A 19364-nucleotide genomic window follows, 5' to 3' on the forward strand; every position below is an offset into this window, starting at 1 on the left:
CCGGCGCCACACCATGATCCCCATCATCATGATCTCCATCATCGTGCCGCCATCGAGGTTGTCGTGTATGCCATGCTATTACTACTAAAGCTACGTCCTAGCAATATAGTAAACGCATCTGCAAACACAAACGTTAGTTCAAAGACAACCCTATGTCTCATGTCGGTTGACGTAGCATCGACGTGCAAGTCGATATTAACTATTACAACATGATCATCTCATACATCCAATATATCACATCACGTCGTTGGCCATATCACATCACAAGCATACCATGCAAAAACAAGTTAGACGTCCTCTAATTGTTGTTGCATGTTTTACGTGGTTGCCATGGGTATCTAGTAGGATCACATCTTACTTACGCAAACACCACAACGGAGATGTATGAATTGCTATTTAACCTCTCCCCAAGGACCTCCTCGGTCAAATCCGATTCAACTAAAGTTGGAGAAACCGACACTCGCTAGTCATCTTTGAGCAACGGGGTTGCTCGTAGCGATGAAACCAGTCTCTCGTAAACGTACGAGTAATGTCGATCCGAGCCACTTCGATCCAACAATACCGCGGAATCAAGAAAAAGACTAAGGAGGGCAGCAAATCGCACATCACCGCCCACAAAAACTTTTGTGTTCTACTCGAGATAACATCTACGCATGAACCTAGCTCATGATGCCACTGTTGGGGAACGTCGCATGGGAAACAAAAAATTTCCTACGCGCACGAAGACCTATCATGGTGATGTCCATCTACGAGAGGGGAATTCCGGTCTACGTACCCTTGTAGATCGCACAGCAGGAAGCGTTAAGAAACGCGGTTGATGTAGTGGAACGTCCTCACGTCCCTCGATCCGCCCCGCGAACCGTCCAGCGAACCGTCCCACGATCCTCTCCGATCTAGTGCCGAACGGACGGCACCTCCGCGTTCAGCACACGTACAGCTCGACGATGATCTCGGCCTTCTTGATCCAGCAAGAGAGACGGAGAGGTAGGTGAGTTCTCCGGCAGCGTGGCGGCGCTCCGGAGGTTGGTGGTGATCTATCTCAGCAGGGCTCCGCCCGAGCTCCGCAGAAATACGATCTAGAGGAAAAACCGTGGAGGTATGTGGTCGGGATGCCGTGGAAAAGTTGTTTCAAATCATCCCTAATACCTCAGTATATATAGGAGGGAGGGGAAGGGACCTGCCTTGAGGCTCAAGAGAGCCCCAAGGGGTCGGCCGAAGAGGGGGAGGAGGATTCCTCCTCCAATCCTAGGCCAACTAGGATTGGAAGGTGGAGTCCTTCTCTATTTTCCCACTTCCCCTTTTTTCTCTTTGATTTTCTTTATCTCCTGTGTAAGGGCCCTCTTGGGCTTGCCCACCAGCCCACTAAGGGCTGGTGCGGCACCCCTAAGGCCTATGGGCTTCCCCCGGGTGGGCTGCCCCCCCCCCCCCCCCCCGGTGAACATCCGGAACCCATTCTTCACTCCCGGTACATTCTCGGTAATGCCGAAAACTTTCGGTAATCAAATGAGGTCATCCTATATATCAATCTTCGTCTCCGAACCATTCCGGGAAACCCTCGTGACGTCCGTGATCTCATCCGGGACTCCGAACAACATTCGGTAACCAACCATATAACTCAAACACGCATAAAACATCGTCGAACCTTAAGTGTGCAGACCCTGCGGGTTCGAGAACTACGTAGACATGACCCGAGAGAGTCCTTGGTCAATATCCAATAGCGGGACCTGGATGCCCATATTGGATCCTACATATTCTCCGAAGATCTTATCGGTTGAACCTCAGTGCCAAGGATTCATATAATCCCGTATGTCATTTCCTTTGTCCTTCGGTATATTACTTGCCCGAGAATCGATCGTCGGTATCCGCATACCTATTTCAATCTCGTTTACCGGCAAGTCTCTTTACTCGTTCCGTAATACAAGATCTCGTGACTTACACTAAGTCACATTGCTTGCAAGGCTTGTGTGTGATGTTGTATTACCGAGTGGGCCCCGAGATACCTCTCTGTCACACGGAGTGACAAATCCCAGTCTCGATCCATACTAACTCAACGGACACCTTCGGAGATACCTGTAGAGCATCTTTATAGTCACCCAGTTACGTTGCGACCTTTGATACACACAAGGTATTCCTCCGGTGCCAATGAGTTATATGATCTCATGGTCATAGGAATAAATACTTCACACGCAGAAAAACAGTAGCAACAAAATGACACGATCAACATGCTACGTTCATTAGTTTGGGTCTAGTCCATCACATGATTCTCCTAATGATGTGATCCCGTTATCAAGTGACAACACTTGCCTATGATCAGGAAACCTTGACCATCTTTGATCAGCGAGCTAGTCAACTAGAGGCTTACTAGGGACAGTGTTTTGTCTATGTACCCACACAAGTATTGTGTTTCCAATCAATACAATTATAGCATGGATAATAAACGATTATCATGAACAAAGAAATATAATAACAACTAATTTATTATTGCCTCTAGGGCATATTTCCAACAACGGCGTCGGGGGCTACAGTTGTGGCCAAATCAGCCTCACCGGCCCCGCTACTCACTCGGCGACATCAGTGGCAGAAATGAACTCCACATAAACCATGGGCTGTCGAAACATGGAGTTATTGGGATTGCTTGCAAACCCCATGTACGACACACATGCTCTTTGCGAGTAACCCGTCGCACAACCCAACGATTTCCTTCCTCAACCACGAAAGCCTCCATGGTCATTTGTTTTCCATCCATCGCTGAACCAAACACCGCTCGGATGCACCTTCTAACTGCCGCATACCCTACATTAACCATGTCTCTCAGTACAACCATAGTCATCCCACACCTAGACACATCCACACCAGAAGGACCGTCCCATATGATGTCACCATAGAACACTAACAAATTTTCCACTGTACCTAACGAGCAGACATATTTACATCGTTAGTCCATTAAAAATCATATTATTATATGTATATTATAATAACATCTAATAATAATCATTTTTTACATATAACAATTTGACAAATATTCGCAAACGTCTGTACATCTACGCATAATAATTTATATTGTACCATTTTTTGCGACATTGCATCTAGAAAATAAATACAAGATAAATTACAATATATCATTCATACCTTTGGTTTAATAAGGATATCCTTCCAAATACAAAATAAACGTGAGTATGAACATATCACTAGTAAAATATCAACGAATTCGACCTATTATCACATGAACAAAAAAATTACACACATACTTTTTTCCTGCTGCCAAAAGTTTTAGAATACATATTGCATGCATAAACATATCACCAGTCATATATCTACAGCGTTGATAAATTATCACATAAATAAAAATATTACACATGTGTCTTGCACGTAAAAAAATAATAATACTAATAAAGTTAACATATTATTACATGTTTAACAAAAATGCTAGTTACACACAATGATGCGTCTTGCATGTAAAATTACTACACAAAATGATACATTACAGTCTAAATAAACAGAAAATACATACTTAGAAAACTAATCAAATAGAGTAAAATTTTCATGCATGCGAACAAAACCTACGAAAATGATTTAATCTTACCTTGATCTATCTTTTTTTCAACTACACCATATTCGAAATCCAACCCTAAAGACCAGAAATCTTGAATCAAAGTGAAGAGAGGAGTGTGTTCTCCAGCTAGAGATGAGAGAAAAGAGAAAGAGAAGAGAGATGCCCGGTGGGAGCGGGCGAGCAGCTAATAAGAAACGAAACCGGTCACTGTTTCGTCGATGGAGACACATGAGAATCAACGCCGTCAGCGTGAAACTGTGTGCGGTCAGGCACAGTGCCGGTCGCCTCACACGGTGGCAGCAGGGCCCGGCAACTGCAGCCCATTTCATCGCGGTGTGGCTGAAACGGAAATCGCAGCTGGCCGCCTCATCCGATGACGGCAAGCCCCAACCGTCTCGCCTGGTGGCACATACGTCACGTGCCTCGCCTGGTGGCACATACGTCACGTGCCGCGCCTGGCACAACAAGCGGTGAAGGTCTTTCCTGCAAAATGACGCTGGAGCTAGTCCTTTCCAGCAATTCGACTCAGCCCTAGTCCTTTTGGACAAAAATTCACACATCATCAAAGGCCTGGCGTGCATCCTGCCTTGTCTGGCCACACCTTACACATCAAAGGCCTGGCATGCATCTTGCCTTGTCTGGCACCATGATACGTCATGCAGATAAGACGTCTTAATCTGGATTGGAATATTTGTCAAAACACAGAGGCCAACAGCAACACTCATCTCAGCATTCATCTCAAACAGTTGAGTTTTGGGGACAGGTCAGAATCCAGGGTGTCACGAAAATATGTTGCATTTTTCGTAATGCCGGTGGCTCATGGATAGACCAACTATCCAACACAGTGGGGAGTGGCTGTAGCGTCAATCTTGTGACAGCTCTACAACATGTCACACGAGTTAATTTACAGAGCTGTTACATCACTTGGCACTCTTGACAAAAGAAAGAATATTGCTGCTCAAATGAAGCATGTTTACACCGTGGGCCCAATTCATGTACGGAAAAATTACGGTGTGTTGGTTGGAAAAAAAGAACAATGCATTCCATTAGCCAGGTCCTTTTGTTCTCCTGTTGGCAACTGAATCTGTACACGCTGTTGTATGTGTTAGTGGCTTGAGAGATTCAAGTGCCAAAATGTTGTCCAAAAGAGATATAGGCAAAATCCAGACACTATACAACTCCAGTGAACAATGCTTTTGTACAGGAGCTGTGCTTCACTCTCGTCTGTAGAACAGAACATATGCGGCAGCTGTTTTTATATTGTCCTCGCTTATGGGTGTTACACATTCATCATCAAATTTGTGCCATCCCTTGCCTTCTTGCTACAGAAACATCAAACAATATCAGTAAGTGTTGGAAATAATGCATGAGCGCATGCATATATTGTTTGTAACAGTAAGACACTTCATTAACAAGTTTAATTATTTAGGCGGTGGTGAAAATATCATATGCTAGCACAGAAACTCACACAGATGCTTGCTGTGTAATGTCCACCTCCCATATTTCCATAGTGGTTGCTAATGGCATACAAACGATAATGCTTGTTTGGTTGTTCATTCTCAGTGGCAATATATGATGACAGGTCCAAATCACTAATGGGGAAATCTACAAATGTCTCAAGCTTATTTCTTGTGAACTGGGTATATGAAAATCTTTTCAGATGGATGACCAGAACTTCAGGTAGCCTCCAGAGATCTAATTTCTTCATCGCTTGCTGATGCTTTTTGCAGCAAGGGCAGTACCTGAAAAGCAAAACAGACAATAGAGCAGGTCTCAGTAATGAACCCAACAGGACACTTACAATTCAGAATCATTGAGGTGAGATTTGCATATGTGGTTTTATTTGCAAGGCTATCATCAGTGCAACACTTGAGAAATCAGTTACAAACAATACTTCCTATTTGAAAACAAATGAGAAGAGGAATGCCAAAATGCAGCATTTTGCAAACAGTAGCAAAAAGCAATACACTTGTTCCTCAGGGACACTCACCACATGTCCTCTGGTCCCAATGGTTCCTCTTTTAGAAAGGCTTCTAGACAACCCTGTAGTGCAACAGAATCTTCGGTTCCTTTTAGAATAACCTCAAGCTTGTGTATCTCGGGTAGATTGTTAAGCATTGAGATATCATATTGCTTTGACGCACTATGTTGCCAATTGACACTGACATGTAGCCGGCTTGGTGTTGTATCAAGTAAATCAAGATCATTCATTTCTATTCTTGTGCGTTGAACATCATCCCGTTCATTTGTTAAATAAAATCCAAACTGTTCCGTCTGTGCCTCCTTGTCAAAAACATCTGTTTCCCCACAGTATGCCTCACTAGATCCTTCCATCACTTCACAAGAATTATCATTGCACTGATTTCTTTCAGGCCCATCCTCCAGTTGAGCACTATGGACATTACCATCTGAACTGGAAGGTGTTACATCCATTAAATTAACAGCGCAGTCACCAGCTGCATCCATCAAGTAGACAGCACAGTCACTGCTGCCCCTTCCACAATCAGTAGATAAACTAATTGTCTTGGAAAATCGAAATGGATTTAACAATTTCAGATAGATTTCCTGAAGAGTCAATCCATTGACTGGCTCAGGAAGTGGTGCCAAAAGTGGAGCCTCGAAATCCTTCATTTGTGGAGTTACAAAATTATCAACACCAGAATGCCTGAATTCAATGGTGCCAAGAAAAAGTGTAAGAACAATAAAGACCACAAAAACCACATTATTAGCTACATTATCACATAAACTAAACAAAGATTCTTGCCAAAAAGAAGTCTAAATAAAGATTGAGGAAGTTATATAACTGAGAGTGCTTACTCAGCAAAGTGTTTGTGTGTAAAAACCACAAGTGGAGATTTTTCATATTGTTTTGGTAGCCGGTATGCTGCCAATTTATCTCCATCCCTCAGCAATGACACTGAATCAGAAGGCTCCTCCAGGTATCGGATGATGCAGTTATTATATACCTGTATAGTCACTTCCAGTAAGTGGAGAGCCTATAACACTTGTATTGCTCAACTAGCCTAGAAGATTTGTAGCATTGTACAGGTGCCAAAGGAGAAAGAAAAGATACCTCGGTTATCAGCAGGGATTCATCGCCTCCAAGTGAGCAAGCAGCACTCAGAGCCTGAACAAGATCACTAAGAGTGCCAAATTTTGGCACACTGACATCATATGAAAATGGCTCTCTGCTACCATCAGTGCTGAAAACTGTCACAGTCATTGTCCTCTTTGCCATGGAAGGTACAGGCAAAGATAAGTACATAAATGGGTCAAATGTGACAGATGTTTTACTACAGGTAGGACAAGTTAATGTAGACTTATACTGTCCCTGCAAACAGAAAATCAGAAGAAAGTTAACAACAAAAATCAAGTTCTTACTGTAAAAAATAGTTGAGCTTGCAATGTCCTAACAAATTATACACAAGAAATGGTTATTTAACTTTCTCAAAAGAAAAGTAGAAAGATAATAGAGCAACTCCTGTTATGTCCTTCTGTTAAATTCGTAAGAATCGACTAGAGTGTCTTCAAGTCAACCGTTGTTGGTATTCTTTTGCACTTCAACCCAAGGTTCAAACAGGCACTAGGTGCCAAGCGAGTGTTCACTGGCCACCTAAGCGCCAACCTATGATCTGGCATCCGGCAGCCATGTCAAAAATATTTGACCACCAAAACCTTGTTAGTGCTCCTCTGAAGCAGGTTGAGGAGTGAGGGGGAAGGGTGAATAACGGAGGGTGAGGTGCTGGAGTAGAAGGGTGACAGAACTCTAGTGCTTCATGGTCATAGTAATGGCGAGAGCAGCTCGCAGACTCAGGGTATGGAAGGAAATGCAGCATGTGTTCTGCCTCTACTTCATGTCGTATATCTGGCACAAGAAGGCCCACTAAAACTAAAACCACTCCCTGGTGTGCCTAAGCGACTGAATTATGCAATCTTTTTCAACCTTGCTTTCAACACCATATACTATAGGTTGTTCTGTTGTTTATGAAACGGTATTGATGAGCAAAGACTTTCCTTTTAGAATTGTTTGAGAAAGTGAAACTTCTGAGAATAGGAGTTTAAACTTACATGGCAGGTATCAACTATTACAGAATCATTTCGGGCTAAATGGTTCCTCCAATATTCATCAGCTACTTCTTCGTCTGGACGGCCACTTGCATCCTTAGCTTCTTCATATGGCTTGTATTTTACCTGATTAAGATCTTCATGCAGACCATCCAATAAAAAAGCAAGAAGCTCCTGTGAATCATGCTGATTAAAGCCACTGAACTGAGGAGCAAAGCACGCAATCTTTGCTTTAAAGTTATGTGGTGCAACTGTATTTCGGTCATTCGTCCATAAACTTCTCAACAATTCTCCAAATGTCAAGGCAAGTTCCCCCTAGGAAATGGAAGCATCAGTACATATTTAGCTGATTGGATGAACTAAATAAAAGCTCAAGACAAACTCTGCATACATTCAGTCCAAGGGGATTTGTCTGATTTATATCGCTGTCATAATCTCCGAGGAAATAATCAACAAGCTTTGTTGTATGAGCCAAACATTGGATTGAACTATTCATAAAGCAAGTATTCCCGAGATTTTCTAGTCCGATTAACCCCATAGCGCTAACTCTTCCAAAGTTGCCACAGGACATATCAACATTCATGCTGGTCCCACCAATCTTGAATGTTAAGGAATCAGACATTGCATAGACTTGAACTTCTAGAAGATTCTGCACATGTAAAAAGATAAGAAAGTGATAAGAAGGTAGATCTAGTGGACATCTTATGATGGGCTTATGAAATAAGATAGTGAGGTTATTGAATAATAATTCAATGTTAAATGTTATTATGTAAAAACAATTGTATAGACGGAATTGTGTGTGTGTGTGTGTGTGTTTGAGGTGGGTGGAGGGGGGGGCATGCATGGCCAACCAATACTACCTCTTGCTCTGAATGGCAATAGTCTTGATGTGATCTATTCCACTCATTCATTAAAATCAGATTTGTCTGCCCTGAAAAATCCCAAACATGAACCTGGATACAGAAACATTAAGTAAACCGCACAAAGGGAGGTGTATTTCCAAACTTGGAAATGCAACAAACAGCAACATACTGGTTGAGAATCAATGTTAAACATCTTGTTTGCCCGCTTATAGTTATCAACTGGATTATCCTGAAACGGAACGAATCATCATCAAATTAGGAAATTCGATCGGTCGTATATTGCTTCTCAAATAGTCAAAATTCGACCGGTCGTATATTTAGCTGATTTACCTTCTTGCTGATTTTAACAGTCAAAATGCTTGTTTCACGCACAGAAATTCTAAGCACCAAAGGATAAGCACCAGCACTGTCTTCAGCAAACGAATGTTTATTATGCAATGCCAAACTGGAGTTCTGTCTGAAGAAGAAAAGTGAAAAGAGAGATGAAATTAGGGGCTAAGGACATGACAAGATGAAGTTAGTTAAGTAACAAGTTGAGCCCAATAGGCAGATACGACCCAGACAAACAAGATAACACGATTATGTCAAACGAATAGCATGGTCAACTTGAGAATTATCTTTGGCATCCAAGTGTAACTAACTTCATGAATAAGAAGTATCACACAAGCAGTACAACAGTACAGAACATAAATGCAAGCATTGCACTTCAGTTATGGTAAGTGTGTAGATATTAGCTACAGACAGGTATATATGAGGAAATTCTACGCATTGAACCATTAATCATGTAGACTACAAAGTCATCAATCAGTCTATGAGCAGGAGCTAGCTAACCTGACTTTGGCTGAGCAAGTGAAAGTGAAACATTCAACACTTCCATATCAATTGGTTAAGTTTAATGTACAAAATGCTCTCCTAATGCAGAATGTTCCCAAAAAAAATGGACTCACAATTTGGTTATGCTGTTAAGTAGATACTGTCCTATCTATCTATAATGAAAAATCCCAAACATGAACCTGGATACAGAAACATGAATGAGTAATGGCTATGTTCCTGAAAAGTACAAAGCATGAGATATCAAGGATACTCCTTACCAAAATTATTGATCATATTGAGGCTAACAAGGCCCCTAATTGACAAAGAGGGTTATCATTAATAAAGAGGTTTCAAAATAAACTGCTCCCAGCGATTGAATGAAAACTGCAGACCAGAAGGTCTTACGGTGAGCCCATGTGTATTTAGCACCATCTTTTTGTGCAAAAATGAAATTGTAGTCAGACAAGATTTTCTATAAGGCAATGGGCTCCATTGGACAATACACAGATGATATTTCATACTTATGCTACTTACTAAAACTGAAATATGTAGGTCACATAGGATGCAGAGCACGTCATATTTATAAATGATTGTCTGCACGAGGTTTATTGCATCCATGCGTGGGAGAAAAGGATTTCATAATAATAACCCAGAACGAACTTATGCATGGAGGCGGCGTTGAACCCATCAGCATATCGCTGTTAGCAACCTTAAGTTCTAGACTTAGTGCAAGGTCATGAATAGAAGAGATAATATACAGAGTTAATGCGAGCGTCGCCGAGCACGCATCGCTACCGACGAGCCTCCAAGCTCGACAGACACAATCTCAGAGGAAGAGAAGGGGATGGTGGTAGACCCGGCTGCCGGATTCGCTGCCGTCGGCTTCGAGGTGGTGGACGCGGCGGCCAGGGGCGAAGGCATCCGTCTCCAAACGATGAGCGCTAGCCAAAGTGGAGGAGCAGCGCCGCCGCTTTACTGAGATGGTGAAGGAGCATCGCTGGTGCTATGTCGAGGCGGAGGAGCATAGGTTGGCAGAGGCACAACTTGAGGCTGAGCGCGCCAATGCCTTAACAGTGGAGGTGCTCATGGCGAATTCGAAGATCATGGCCAACAACCACACGGCCTTCGCAACCACACGGCCTTCGCATCATTGGAGTATTGGACAGCGCACACATTTGGCCAGCCACTAACCACGAGGCCGGTCCCTCCGGCATGGGGGTGATCAACATCTCCTCCGATGAGTAGAAGTAGAATTTATCTACATGTACCGATGAATCTAGCCATTTAATGGCGATGTAGTAGTATGTACTAGGTAAATTAACTACTCTAGTATGGTAGAATATAGTCTTGTTGTTTAATTATGGAATAAACTGGTTTAAATATGTGTTTGAAATGAATTTGTGGCATAAAATGTGTTAAATTTTAGGGAAATAATTTATAGGGGATCTGCTAGCTGCGCAACAGTGAATTCCCTAAAAGAAATTAAGGAAATGGATTAGGGAGAAGAATTTGAAGTTTAGGATAGGGGATATGCTAGAGTTGCTCTTAGTCCCCATAGCATGTCATTTGAGCATTCATGCTACCAGTACCAGGAAGACAAACACCTCAGGAGTAGCAAGCATATAGCATGTTAATAGCAAAGAAAGCGGCAATTTGGCTCCTGGGCTCTACCTTATTTTCAAAATTTCAAAAATGGTAATCGATTTTTAGAGGGATGTGTGTGTGTGTGTTTGCCTAGCCCTTTCCATTAGTTCGGACTTTTGGTTGTGTTGACTACTCCATGAAGCTTAACATGGTATCAGGGCCTAAGGGAGTTCGAGTCGTGGCTTTCGCAATTTATCCAAAAATTGTTGTTGCCCCCTCTATACATGGATTGCCTAGCCCTTTCCATCAGTTCGGACTTTTGGTTGCATTCAGAGCCGGCCCTAAGGAGGAGGGAAGGGGCGGCCACCCCGTGCCCCCAAATTCCAAGGGGCCCTATACTGGAGTGTCTCATGGGTATGGCTGGCCCAGGGAAAGGCAAGCTACGCAGAAGTAAGGCGCATGTAGCCCACGACGTCTAATCGCTAGAATTTGCAAACGCAAGTTTTCTTCTCTTCCGATCATGACGATCCCTACTCTATTCCCCCAGAGCCACATCCCGAGTTGCGTGCGCTAGACGAACTGCCGCAGTACACTGATGAACTCCGTTCTACAATCTGTCTGTTCCTCGTTTCCTCTTTCTCCTTCTCTTCTCGACTGCCCCAAATTCAGTTGTCAAAATCCCCAATCCAAGAACACGTCGGCTGACTACAGGTAATCAACAATTCAATGTCACCCTATAATGATATCGAAGGCCCGCGATCTGCCCCTGATGCATTCCGTCCTCTGCTTTAATAAAATCTTCCCCTGCTGCTCCTACCAATTTGCGATAATTCTGGTCATTCCTCAACAGCCAATCCATAAAGGTGTGAATTTCTATCCTCTTAAAACACTGAATGGATATGTATACATCCAAATGTATATTTAACTCTATATTGTGTTACATAATTATATCAATTGCTATGATTGGGAGATTTAATATAAAGATACCTCTAGCAAAAGTTCATACTCCCTCCATTCCCTTATACAAGGCCACAAGCTCAAATTACAGGTACCAAGGTAGAATTTAATGACTACTTTACAAGCCAACTTTTCTTTTCATTTAGCGGGATCATTAATACGCCGCATGCAAGCAAGGAAGAAATGGGAGGGAAGTAGTTGAGTGTCATTATGACTACATGCATGCAAGTATTAAATAAGTTACTAGTATGAGGAAACATCATTAACTTTTGCCTCGTTTAGTGTTAGTGGCCTTGTATATATGCAAAATGTATTTTTCATTGTGGCCTTGTATAAGGGAATGGAGGAAGTATTTCATATGGAATTTTTTAGGTATATTTAAAATTGTTAGATGAGATCGGTATTGATATTGTTAGATGAGATCGGTATTGGTATCATTGATAACTTGCATCTATGAATTATAGAAGAAAAATAAAGGTATCGTATGGAAGGTACTCCATTTGCGATGAATACTGGTTTTGGAAGCATACAAATGTTTAATAATATCATTCTCTATATATGTTTTATATAGAGAGATTATGATTTTGAGAATTATACTAGGGCCCCACTTTATAGTCTCACCCAGGGCCCCGGAAATCTCAGGACCGGCCCTGGTTGCATTGGCTAGTGCATTAAGCTTAACATGTTATCAGGGCTTAAAGTCCTGAATTCAAGTCCTAGCTTCGCAAATTATGATAAATTGTTGTTGCCCCCTCTGTGTCCATGGATAGGCCTCGTGAGCCATACCTCTGAGTCTATTCACGTGTTGACTTCCCGCATCACACGTGAGGAGTGTTGAAGTGTATATGTGGATTGCCCGGCCCTTTCCATTAGTTCGTAATTTGGTTGTGTTGGTTAGTGCATGAAGCTTAACAAAAACAACCTCTTTCAGAAATGTAGGGAAAGGCTAGACCCGAAGTGGTCGGACCTTTCCCTGGCCCTGCACAAGCGGGACCTACGTGCACCGGGCTGTGTGTGTTCTATGTATCTGCTAAATTCTACTGGATAATATGTTAATTTGTATTCTATGAAAAAAGACAAGTCTATGCCTCTAAAACGGCAAAAAGTAACACTATTTTGATCCATGTATTTGTCTTTTTGTCTAAACCACAGATAAAACTATATATTTATGAAAATTCCTATATACACACTATATGTAGTGTACAAAAATATTGCTTTTGCTTTAAGAGAAATCAAAGGGTCAGCTAGTTAACAACCTGGAAAACTGAACCTAAATACATCGGTTTATTAGGTCCGGTGCTTCAGCTTTGTAGAAGACAATAGGTGGTTTATCTATTGCAATTTATTGGAAAAAATGAATGTGTACGGTGTTGGAGCACGCCCACACAAGCCGTTGCACCCACGTAGCTCTCTCCCTCAACTCTCTCTCTCTGTAACCAATTCTCCTGGTCATATGCGTCCTTATCGCATGCACTAGCTTAGTGGAGTTAGTTGCGGCAGTAGTTGAGTTAGTGGCTGCACCTGCGTGTGCTTGTACTGGTATATATGTAATATCTCCATTGATTGAATACCGTGTGATTCCAATCACCTCTGTGATCTTCCTCCTTTCATGGTATCAGATACCGTCTTCTTCCTCATCGCTTCCGCTCACTCCCTGTAATGGACATCTTCTCCGATCAGAACTCCTCCCACTCCTCGAACCCTTTCGCCGACGATGCCGCACCCTACATCCACCCCCAGTTCTCCACCATCCTTAATCTGAACCCCAACCTATATGTCCCTGTGCGCCTCCAGCAGGACCCACCCAACTTCACCACGTGGAACTCCTTCTTCAACGCCCTCCTTCGCTCCTACGCGCTCATGGACCACGTTGACGGCTCCATCGACGCACGCCGCCGCCGCTCCGACTCCTGCTGGACCCAGATCGACTGGAGCATTGTCCGGTGGCTGTATCTCACTGTCTCCGAGGAGATCATGGCGACCATCCAGCATGACGATGAGACGGCGCGTTCCCTATGGACGGCGATCCGGTCTCTTTTCCTCGACAACCGCGCTCAACGCGGCTGCCTGGCGCTCGAGGCCTTCCACACACTCCGGCAAGGGCATCTCTCCATCGGCGAATACTGCACCCGCCTCAAGGTTTTGGCGGACACTCTCCGAGACTGCGCCATGCCCGTGGACGACCGTGGCATGGTCTCCAATCTGGTACTTGGGATCAGCAACAAATTCGCTCATGCCGTCTCGCAGATGACGTACGATGACTCGAAGCTTCCCACGTTCATCCAAGTGCGCACATATCTGCTGCGTGAGGAGCGCCGCATCGACAACGCCGCTGCCTCCGAGTCCGCCACCGCCCTGTTCGCCGGCGGAGCCCCGGCACCCTCTCCACCGGCTCCTGCTCCGCAGCCGGCTCCTACGCCCGCCCAGCCGAGCGTGCCCAGCCCTGGCGGCTCTCGTCAACGGAAACGCTCACGCAAGGGGGGCCATACCGGCGGCGGACAGCCTGGTGCCGGCGGCCACTCCACTGGCGCTCCCGTGGCGCCCCCGCCCACAGCGCCTGCCTTCGGCGGCTACGGCGGCTACAACCCCTGGACTGGGGTCGTCCAGGCCTGGCCGGTGCCGTTTCGTCCGCTCCCTCGCCCGCCGGGAGCTGGCGTACTGGGCCCTCACCCTACGGTGGCCCAGGGCATGCTCGCATCCACGTACGGTGCCCCGCCTGCTCCTTCGCCAGTCCAGGCGCCGGCCACGCCGGGCAATCCTTGGGACTACGCTGCCCTCCACGCCGCGCTGAATCAGCTGTCCCAACAGCCCTACACCGGCGGCGGCGATTGGTTTCTTGACACTGGCGCCACCTCCCACATGACGGCCAGTCCCGGTATGCTTCAATCTTCCTCCCCCGTTCATCTCTCCCTAGCATCACAGTCGGTAATGGTGCTTCTCTTCCCGTGTCCTTTACTGGTTCGACCTCCATCCCTACCTCCTCCCAACCCCTTCATCTCTCCAATGTTTTAGTTTCCGATCAACTCATTACAAATCTTATTTCTGTCCGTGCACTTACCCGTGATAATTTTGTGTCCGTGGAATTTGATCCTTTTGGTTTCTCTGTCAAGGATCTCTTCACACGAACGGTACTTCTCCGATGTAACAGCCACGGTGACCTCTACTCACTTCGTTCGAGCTCCAGCCGCGCCTCCCCGACCGTCCTTTGCGCCTCGTCGGCCTCCACTGATCGCTGGCACCAGCGCCTTGGCCACCCGGGTCGAGCCGCGCTTTCCACTTTGCTTTCTTCTTCAGCTATCCCCTGTAATAAAACGCAAGCTCATACTTGCCATGCCTGCCAAATAGGAAAAAATGTTCGACTTCCTTTTTCTCCTTCCCCTCATATTGCTTCTGCTCCATTTGAATTATTGCATTGTGATGTTTGGACCTCACCCGTTCTTAGTAACTCTGGCTTCAATTATTTTCTTGTTGTGCTTGATGACCATACACACTATGCCTGGACCTTCCCATTACGCAAGAAATCTGATGTATATGAGCTCCTCATTACCCTCCACGCCTATGTTGCTACTCAGTTCCAACGACCTGTTCGTGCTTTCCGTACTGACAATGGCAAAGAGTTTGATAACAAAGCTTTCCGCGCTTTTCTCGCCTCTAACAGCATCGACTTTCAGCTGTCTTGTCCGTATGCTTCTGCCCAAAATGGCCGCGCCGAGCGAATCATCCGGACGCTCACCGAAGGCATGCATGCTCTTCTCTTTCACGCCTCCATGCCACCACGGTTTTGGCCGGACGCTCTCGCCACTGCCACTTACCTGCTTAATCGTCGGTCGTGTCGTCCCCGCCAACGAGTCACCCCGTTCGAGCTCCTCCACGGCGCCGCCCCATCCCTCTCCCACTTGCGTGTTTTTGGGTGTTTGTGCTATCCCAATACCACCGCCACCGCGCCTCATAAACTGGCTCCGCGCTCCGATGCGTGTGTATTTCTCGGATACCCGCCTGATCATGCAGGTTACAAATGCTTTGATCCACTCTCCGGACGGGTCTTCCTCTCCAGGAGCGTCTTCTTCGACGAGCTCGTCTTCCCTTTTGCGCAGGTGGTCTCGCCGTCTCCACCACCCTCTTGCGTGCCGGCTCTCACGGGTGACCAGCCACAGCCCTCATTGTCACCACCAGTGGCCCGGCAGCGCATGGCTCCGCCCACGCCCACACCAGCCTCTTCACCACGGATGGCTACCCCGACTTCTGCGTCTCGTCGGTCCACTGGGCCATCAACCCCGGCCGCCTCGACCGCTCATGCGGCTAGTTCGGGTGCCAGCGAACCACCTTGCTCTCCTCCGGCTGGTTCGGCTTCGCCCATGATGAGTTCGCCTACCCACCAGGCTCTTCTCCCACCTCAGCCGCATCCGCATCTGTCGCCGATCCTGCCGGACCATTTCCTGGTCACCCCATGCGTACCCGGTCCAAGGCGGGCGTCCATTGCCGCAACACGCGGTATGATGATGACTACGTCCTCACTGCAGTCACCGCTCCCTCGCCGTTGCCATCATCTGTGCGGGTTGCCTTGCGTGACCCTCATTGGAAAGCGGCCATGCAAGAGGAGTATGACGCACTCGTGGCCAACTGTACATGACGCTTGGTGCCTCGTCCCCCCGGTGCGCATGTGATTACCGGCAAATGGGTATTTCGGCACAAACTTCGTCCTGATGGTGCTCTCGATCGTTACAAGGCCAGGTGGGTCGTTCGCGGGTTCTCTCAGCGCCCCGGTATCGACTACACCGACACATTCTCGCCCGTCGTCAAACCTGCCTCCATCTGTCTCATACTTCAGCTCGCAGCGTCGCGCTCATGGCCAGTTCACCAGCTCGACGTGAAGAACGCGTTCCTTCACGGCGACCTCTCTGAGCACGTGTACTGTCAACAGCCTGCCGGCTTCATCGACCCCTCGCACCCCACTGACGTGTGCCTGTTGTCCAAATCACTTTACGGTTTGAAACAGGCTCCGCGCGCGTGGTTTCAGAAGTTCACCGGTTGTCTTCAGGACCTCGGCTTCGCCGCCACGCGATCCGATGCTTCTCTGTTTGTGCTTCACTGTGGCCGCGGCACCGCGTACCTCCTCCTTTATGTCGACGACATTATACTGACGGCCTCGTCCACGACACTGCTGCATCACATCATCGGGCGCCTCCACCACTCTGTTGCTCTCAAAGACTTGGGTCCTCTCAAGTTCTTTCTTGGCATACAAGTGCAGCGCTCTTCACGTGGCTTCTTTCTTCATCAAGGCCAGTACGCTGAAGAGTTGTTACAGCGCGCCGGCATGACGAACTGTCGGCCTGCGCCCACTCCCGTTGACACAAAGCCAAAAGCTTCTGCCACGGATGGTGCCTTGGTTGACGATGCTTCCACCTATCGGAGCATAGCCGGGGCATTGCAATACCTCACGCTGACACGGCCCGACATCACCTATGCCGTTCAGCAGGTATGCTTGCATATGCACGCGCCCCGCCAGCCACATTGGACGATGGTGAAGCGGATCCTCCGCTATGTTCGTGGGACGACTTCACACGGTCTCTCCATCACCGCCTCTTCGCCGTCCGAGCTCGTCGTCTACACGGACGCCGATTGGGCCGGCTGCCCCGACACGCGTCGGTCCACGTCGGGCTACTGCGTGTTCCTTGGCGGTTCGCTGCTCTCCTGGTCGTCCAAGCGACAACCTACAGTGTCTCGGTCCAGTGCGGAGGCCGAGTATCGGGCCGTCGCCGAGTGCTGATGGGTACGCCAACTTCTGCATGAGCTTCACGTCAACCTCGCCAAGGCTACACTGGTGTACTGCGACAATGTCTCCGCCGTCTACCTCGCACAAAATCCAGTTCATCATCGGCGGAAAAACATATTGAACTTGACATCCACTTTGTGCGGGAGAAGGTCGCCTTGGGTCACGTCCGCGTTCTGCACGTTCCGACATCGCAACAGTTCGCCGACATCATGACGAAGGGCCTTCCCTTTGCCGCATTTGATGAGTTCAAGGCCAGTCTTTGCGTCTCCGATGGCACCGCTGTGACTGAGGGGGGGTGTTGGAGCACGCCCACACAAGCCGTTGCACCCACGTAGCTCTCTCCCTCAACTCTCTCTCTCTCTGTAACCAATTCTCCTGGTCATATGCGTCCTTATCGCATGCACTAGCTTAGTGGAGTTAGTTGCGGCAGTAGTTGAGTTAGTGGCTGCACCTGCGTGTGCTTGTACTGGTATATATGTAATATCTCCATTGATTGAATACCGTGCGATTCCAATCACCTCTGTGATCTTCCTCCTTTCATACGGAAAGGAAACAATAAAGAAAATTCCACATTTTTGTTTGAGTAATTAGGCTTCAACCCTGAAAATCCATATTATTTATGTAACCGAATTAACCAATAATAGGAAGTCCAATTAACTGAATGCCCATTCCTACCAGAAACACCTGCCCCAAGTTAAAAAGCGTAAGCACTTGATCGGAATTCAAAATAGTCAGTGCATGAGACTCACGTGTTGCCATCATCACCGCATTACTACTAGAGCTCAATCTACCAACAAGCCAGCTCATGCGATTGCATCACCATTCTAGATTCTGCCCCTCGAGCATTATTGCATCCAAGTTGTTACACAAGACAAAAACGAGGATACGGAGCGAGGCCGACTGACCTGGCGAGCGCTCGCGAGAGCTCGTCCGCCGGGACGAGTGCGTAGCTGCGGCTCCCTCCCGAGGTTGCGCTGGCGCGGCACTCCCCGCGGTCGAGGCGCAGCACGAGATCTGGGTGGAGGAAGCTGTGGAGAAGCCTGAGGCCATAATATGAGGGTGAGGCCGCCGGCGTGGCTGCGTAACGGACCCCGCCCTCCTCTGCCGCCTCCTCGCGCACCCCCGCCCACCACCTGTGCAGCAGCAGCAGGACATTGTTACCCCTGCCCTGCTTATGGGGTTTCAGCGAGGAGGTTGAGCGCGAGAGAACGAGCGTACCTGAAAGGGACGAGGCAGACGGCGGCGGGGCAGGAGGAGGAGGCAGAGGGGGCGTCGTAGGCGGCGGAGGTGGAGGCGGAGGCCGGGGCGGAGGCGGTGGCGGCGGTGGCCATGACGAGATGGGATCTCTGATCTGGGATGCGTGCGCGAGTGAGCTGGTGGTGGTTTGCTCGCTCGGCAGCTGCTGCCTTTTGTTTTGGGGACTGATCTGCGACGGCGCGCCGGCCCAAACTTTGTACCGGCTGGCGCGAGCCGCACGATCTAACCCCGCGTCTTTCGTCTTCCTTCGATCCGCATGCAACATTTTTCTTTTTATACAGCAAAATTTCGATGTAATGCAACAATTTTTTTAACGGTTGCAACAAAAAATAAAATTTGTAACAAAAAAAATATCTACGTGATCGTAGCAAAAAAACAAAGTTGATGATGCGTGGTAGCAAAAGTCAAACGCCGGTTGTAGCAAATATTTACGTGACGTGTATGCAACTTTTTAGTGAACAGTTGCAGCAAAACATGATGCCGGTTGTAGCAAAAATCA

General features: G+C 47.0%; 1 protein-coding gene across 1 annotated transcript; it reads right to left on the bottom strand.

Moving 5' to 3' along the window:
- Nucleotides 1-4332: 4332 nt before the first annotated feature.
- Nucleotides 4333-19026, bottom strand: LOC123426244 (ubiquitin carboxyl-terminal hydrolase 8-like). The gene is made up of 12 exons (XM_045110043.1): nucleotides 18827-19026; nucleotides 18514-18741; nucleotides 8812-8938; nucleotides 8651-8710; nucleotides 8479-8571; nucleotides 8010-8267; nucleotides 7622-7933; nucleotides 6627-6884; nucleotides 6371-6519; nucleotides 5544-6218; nucleotides 5022-5295; nucleotides 4333-4875 (listed from the first exon to the last, which is right to left on the bottom strand). The coding sequence occupies exons 1-12, from the start codon at nucleotides 18937-18939 to the stop codon at nucleotides 4768-4770; spliced, it is 2655 nt and encodes an 884-aa protein (XP_044965978.1). The 5' UTR covers nucleotides 18940-19026; the 3' UTR covers nucleotides 4333-4767.
- Nucleotides 19027-19364: the final 338 nt, after the last annotated feature.

The sequence above is a fragment of the Hordeum vulgare genome, chromosome 2H (genome assembly GCF_904849725.1).
Source record: "Hordeum vulgare subsp. vulgare chromosome 2H, MorexV3_pseudomolecules_assembly, whole genome shotgun sequence".
Classification (NCBI taxonomy): Eukaryota; Viridiplantae; Streptophyta; class Magnoliopsida; order Poales; family Poaceae; genus Hordeum; species Hordeum vulgare.

Excerpts from the sequence above, each read along its gene's own strand:
- LOC123426244 (XM_045110043.1), bottom strand. The coding sequence starts at position 18,939 with ATGGCCACCGCCGCCACCGCCTCCGCCCCGGCCTCCGCCTCCACCTCC. Across the intron at positions 8,939-18,513 it reads CTCTCGCGAGCGCTCGCCAG|ACAGAACTCCAGTTTGGCAT; the intron begins GTCAGTCGGCCT and ends TTTCTTCTTCAG. Across the intron at positions 4,876-5,021 it reads ATTACACAGCAAGCATCTGT|CAAGAAGGCAAGGGATGGCA; the intron begins GTGAGTTTCTGT and ends ATGTTTCTGTAG.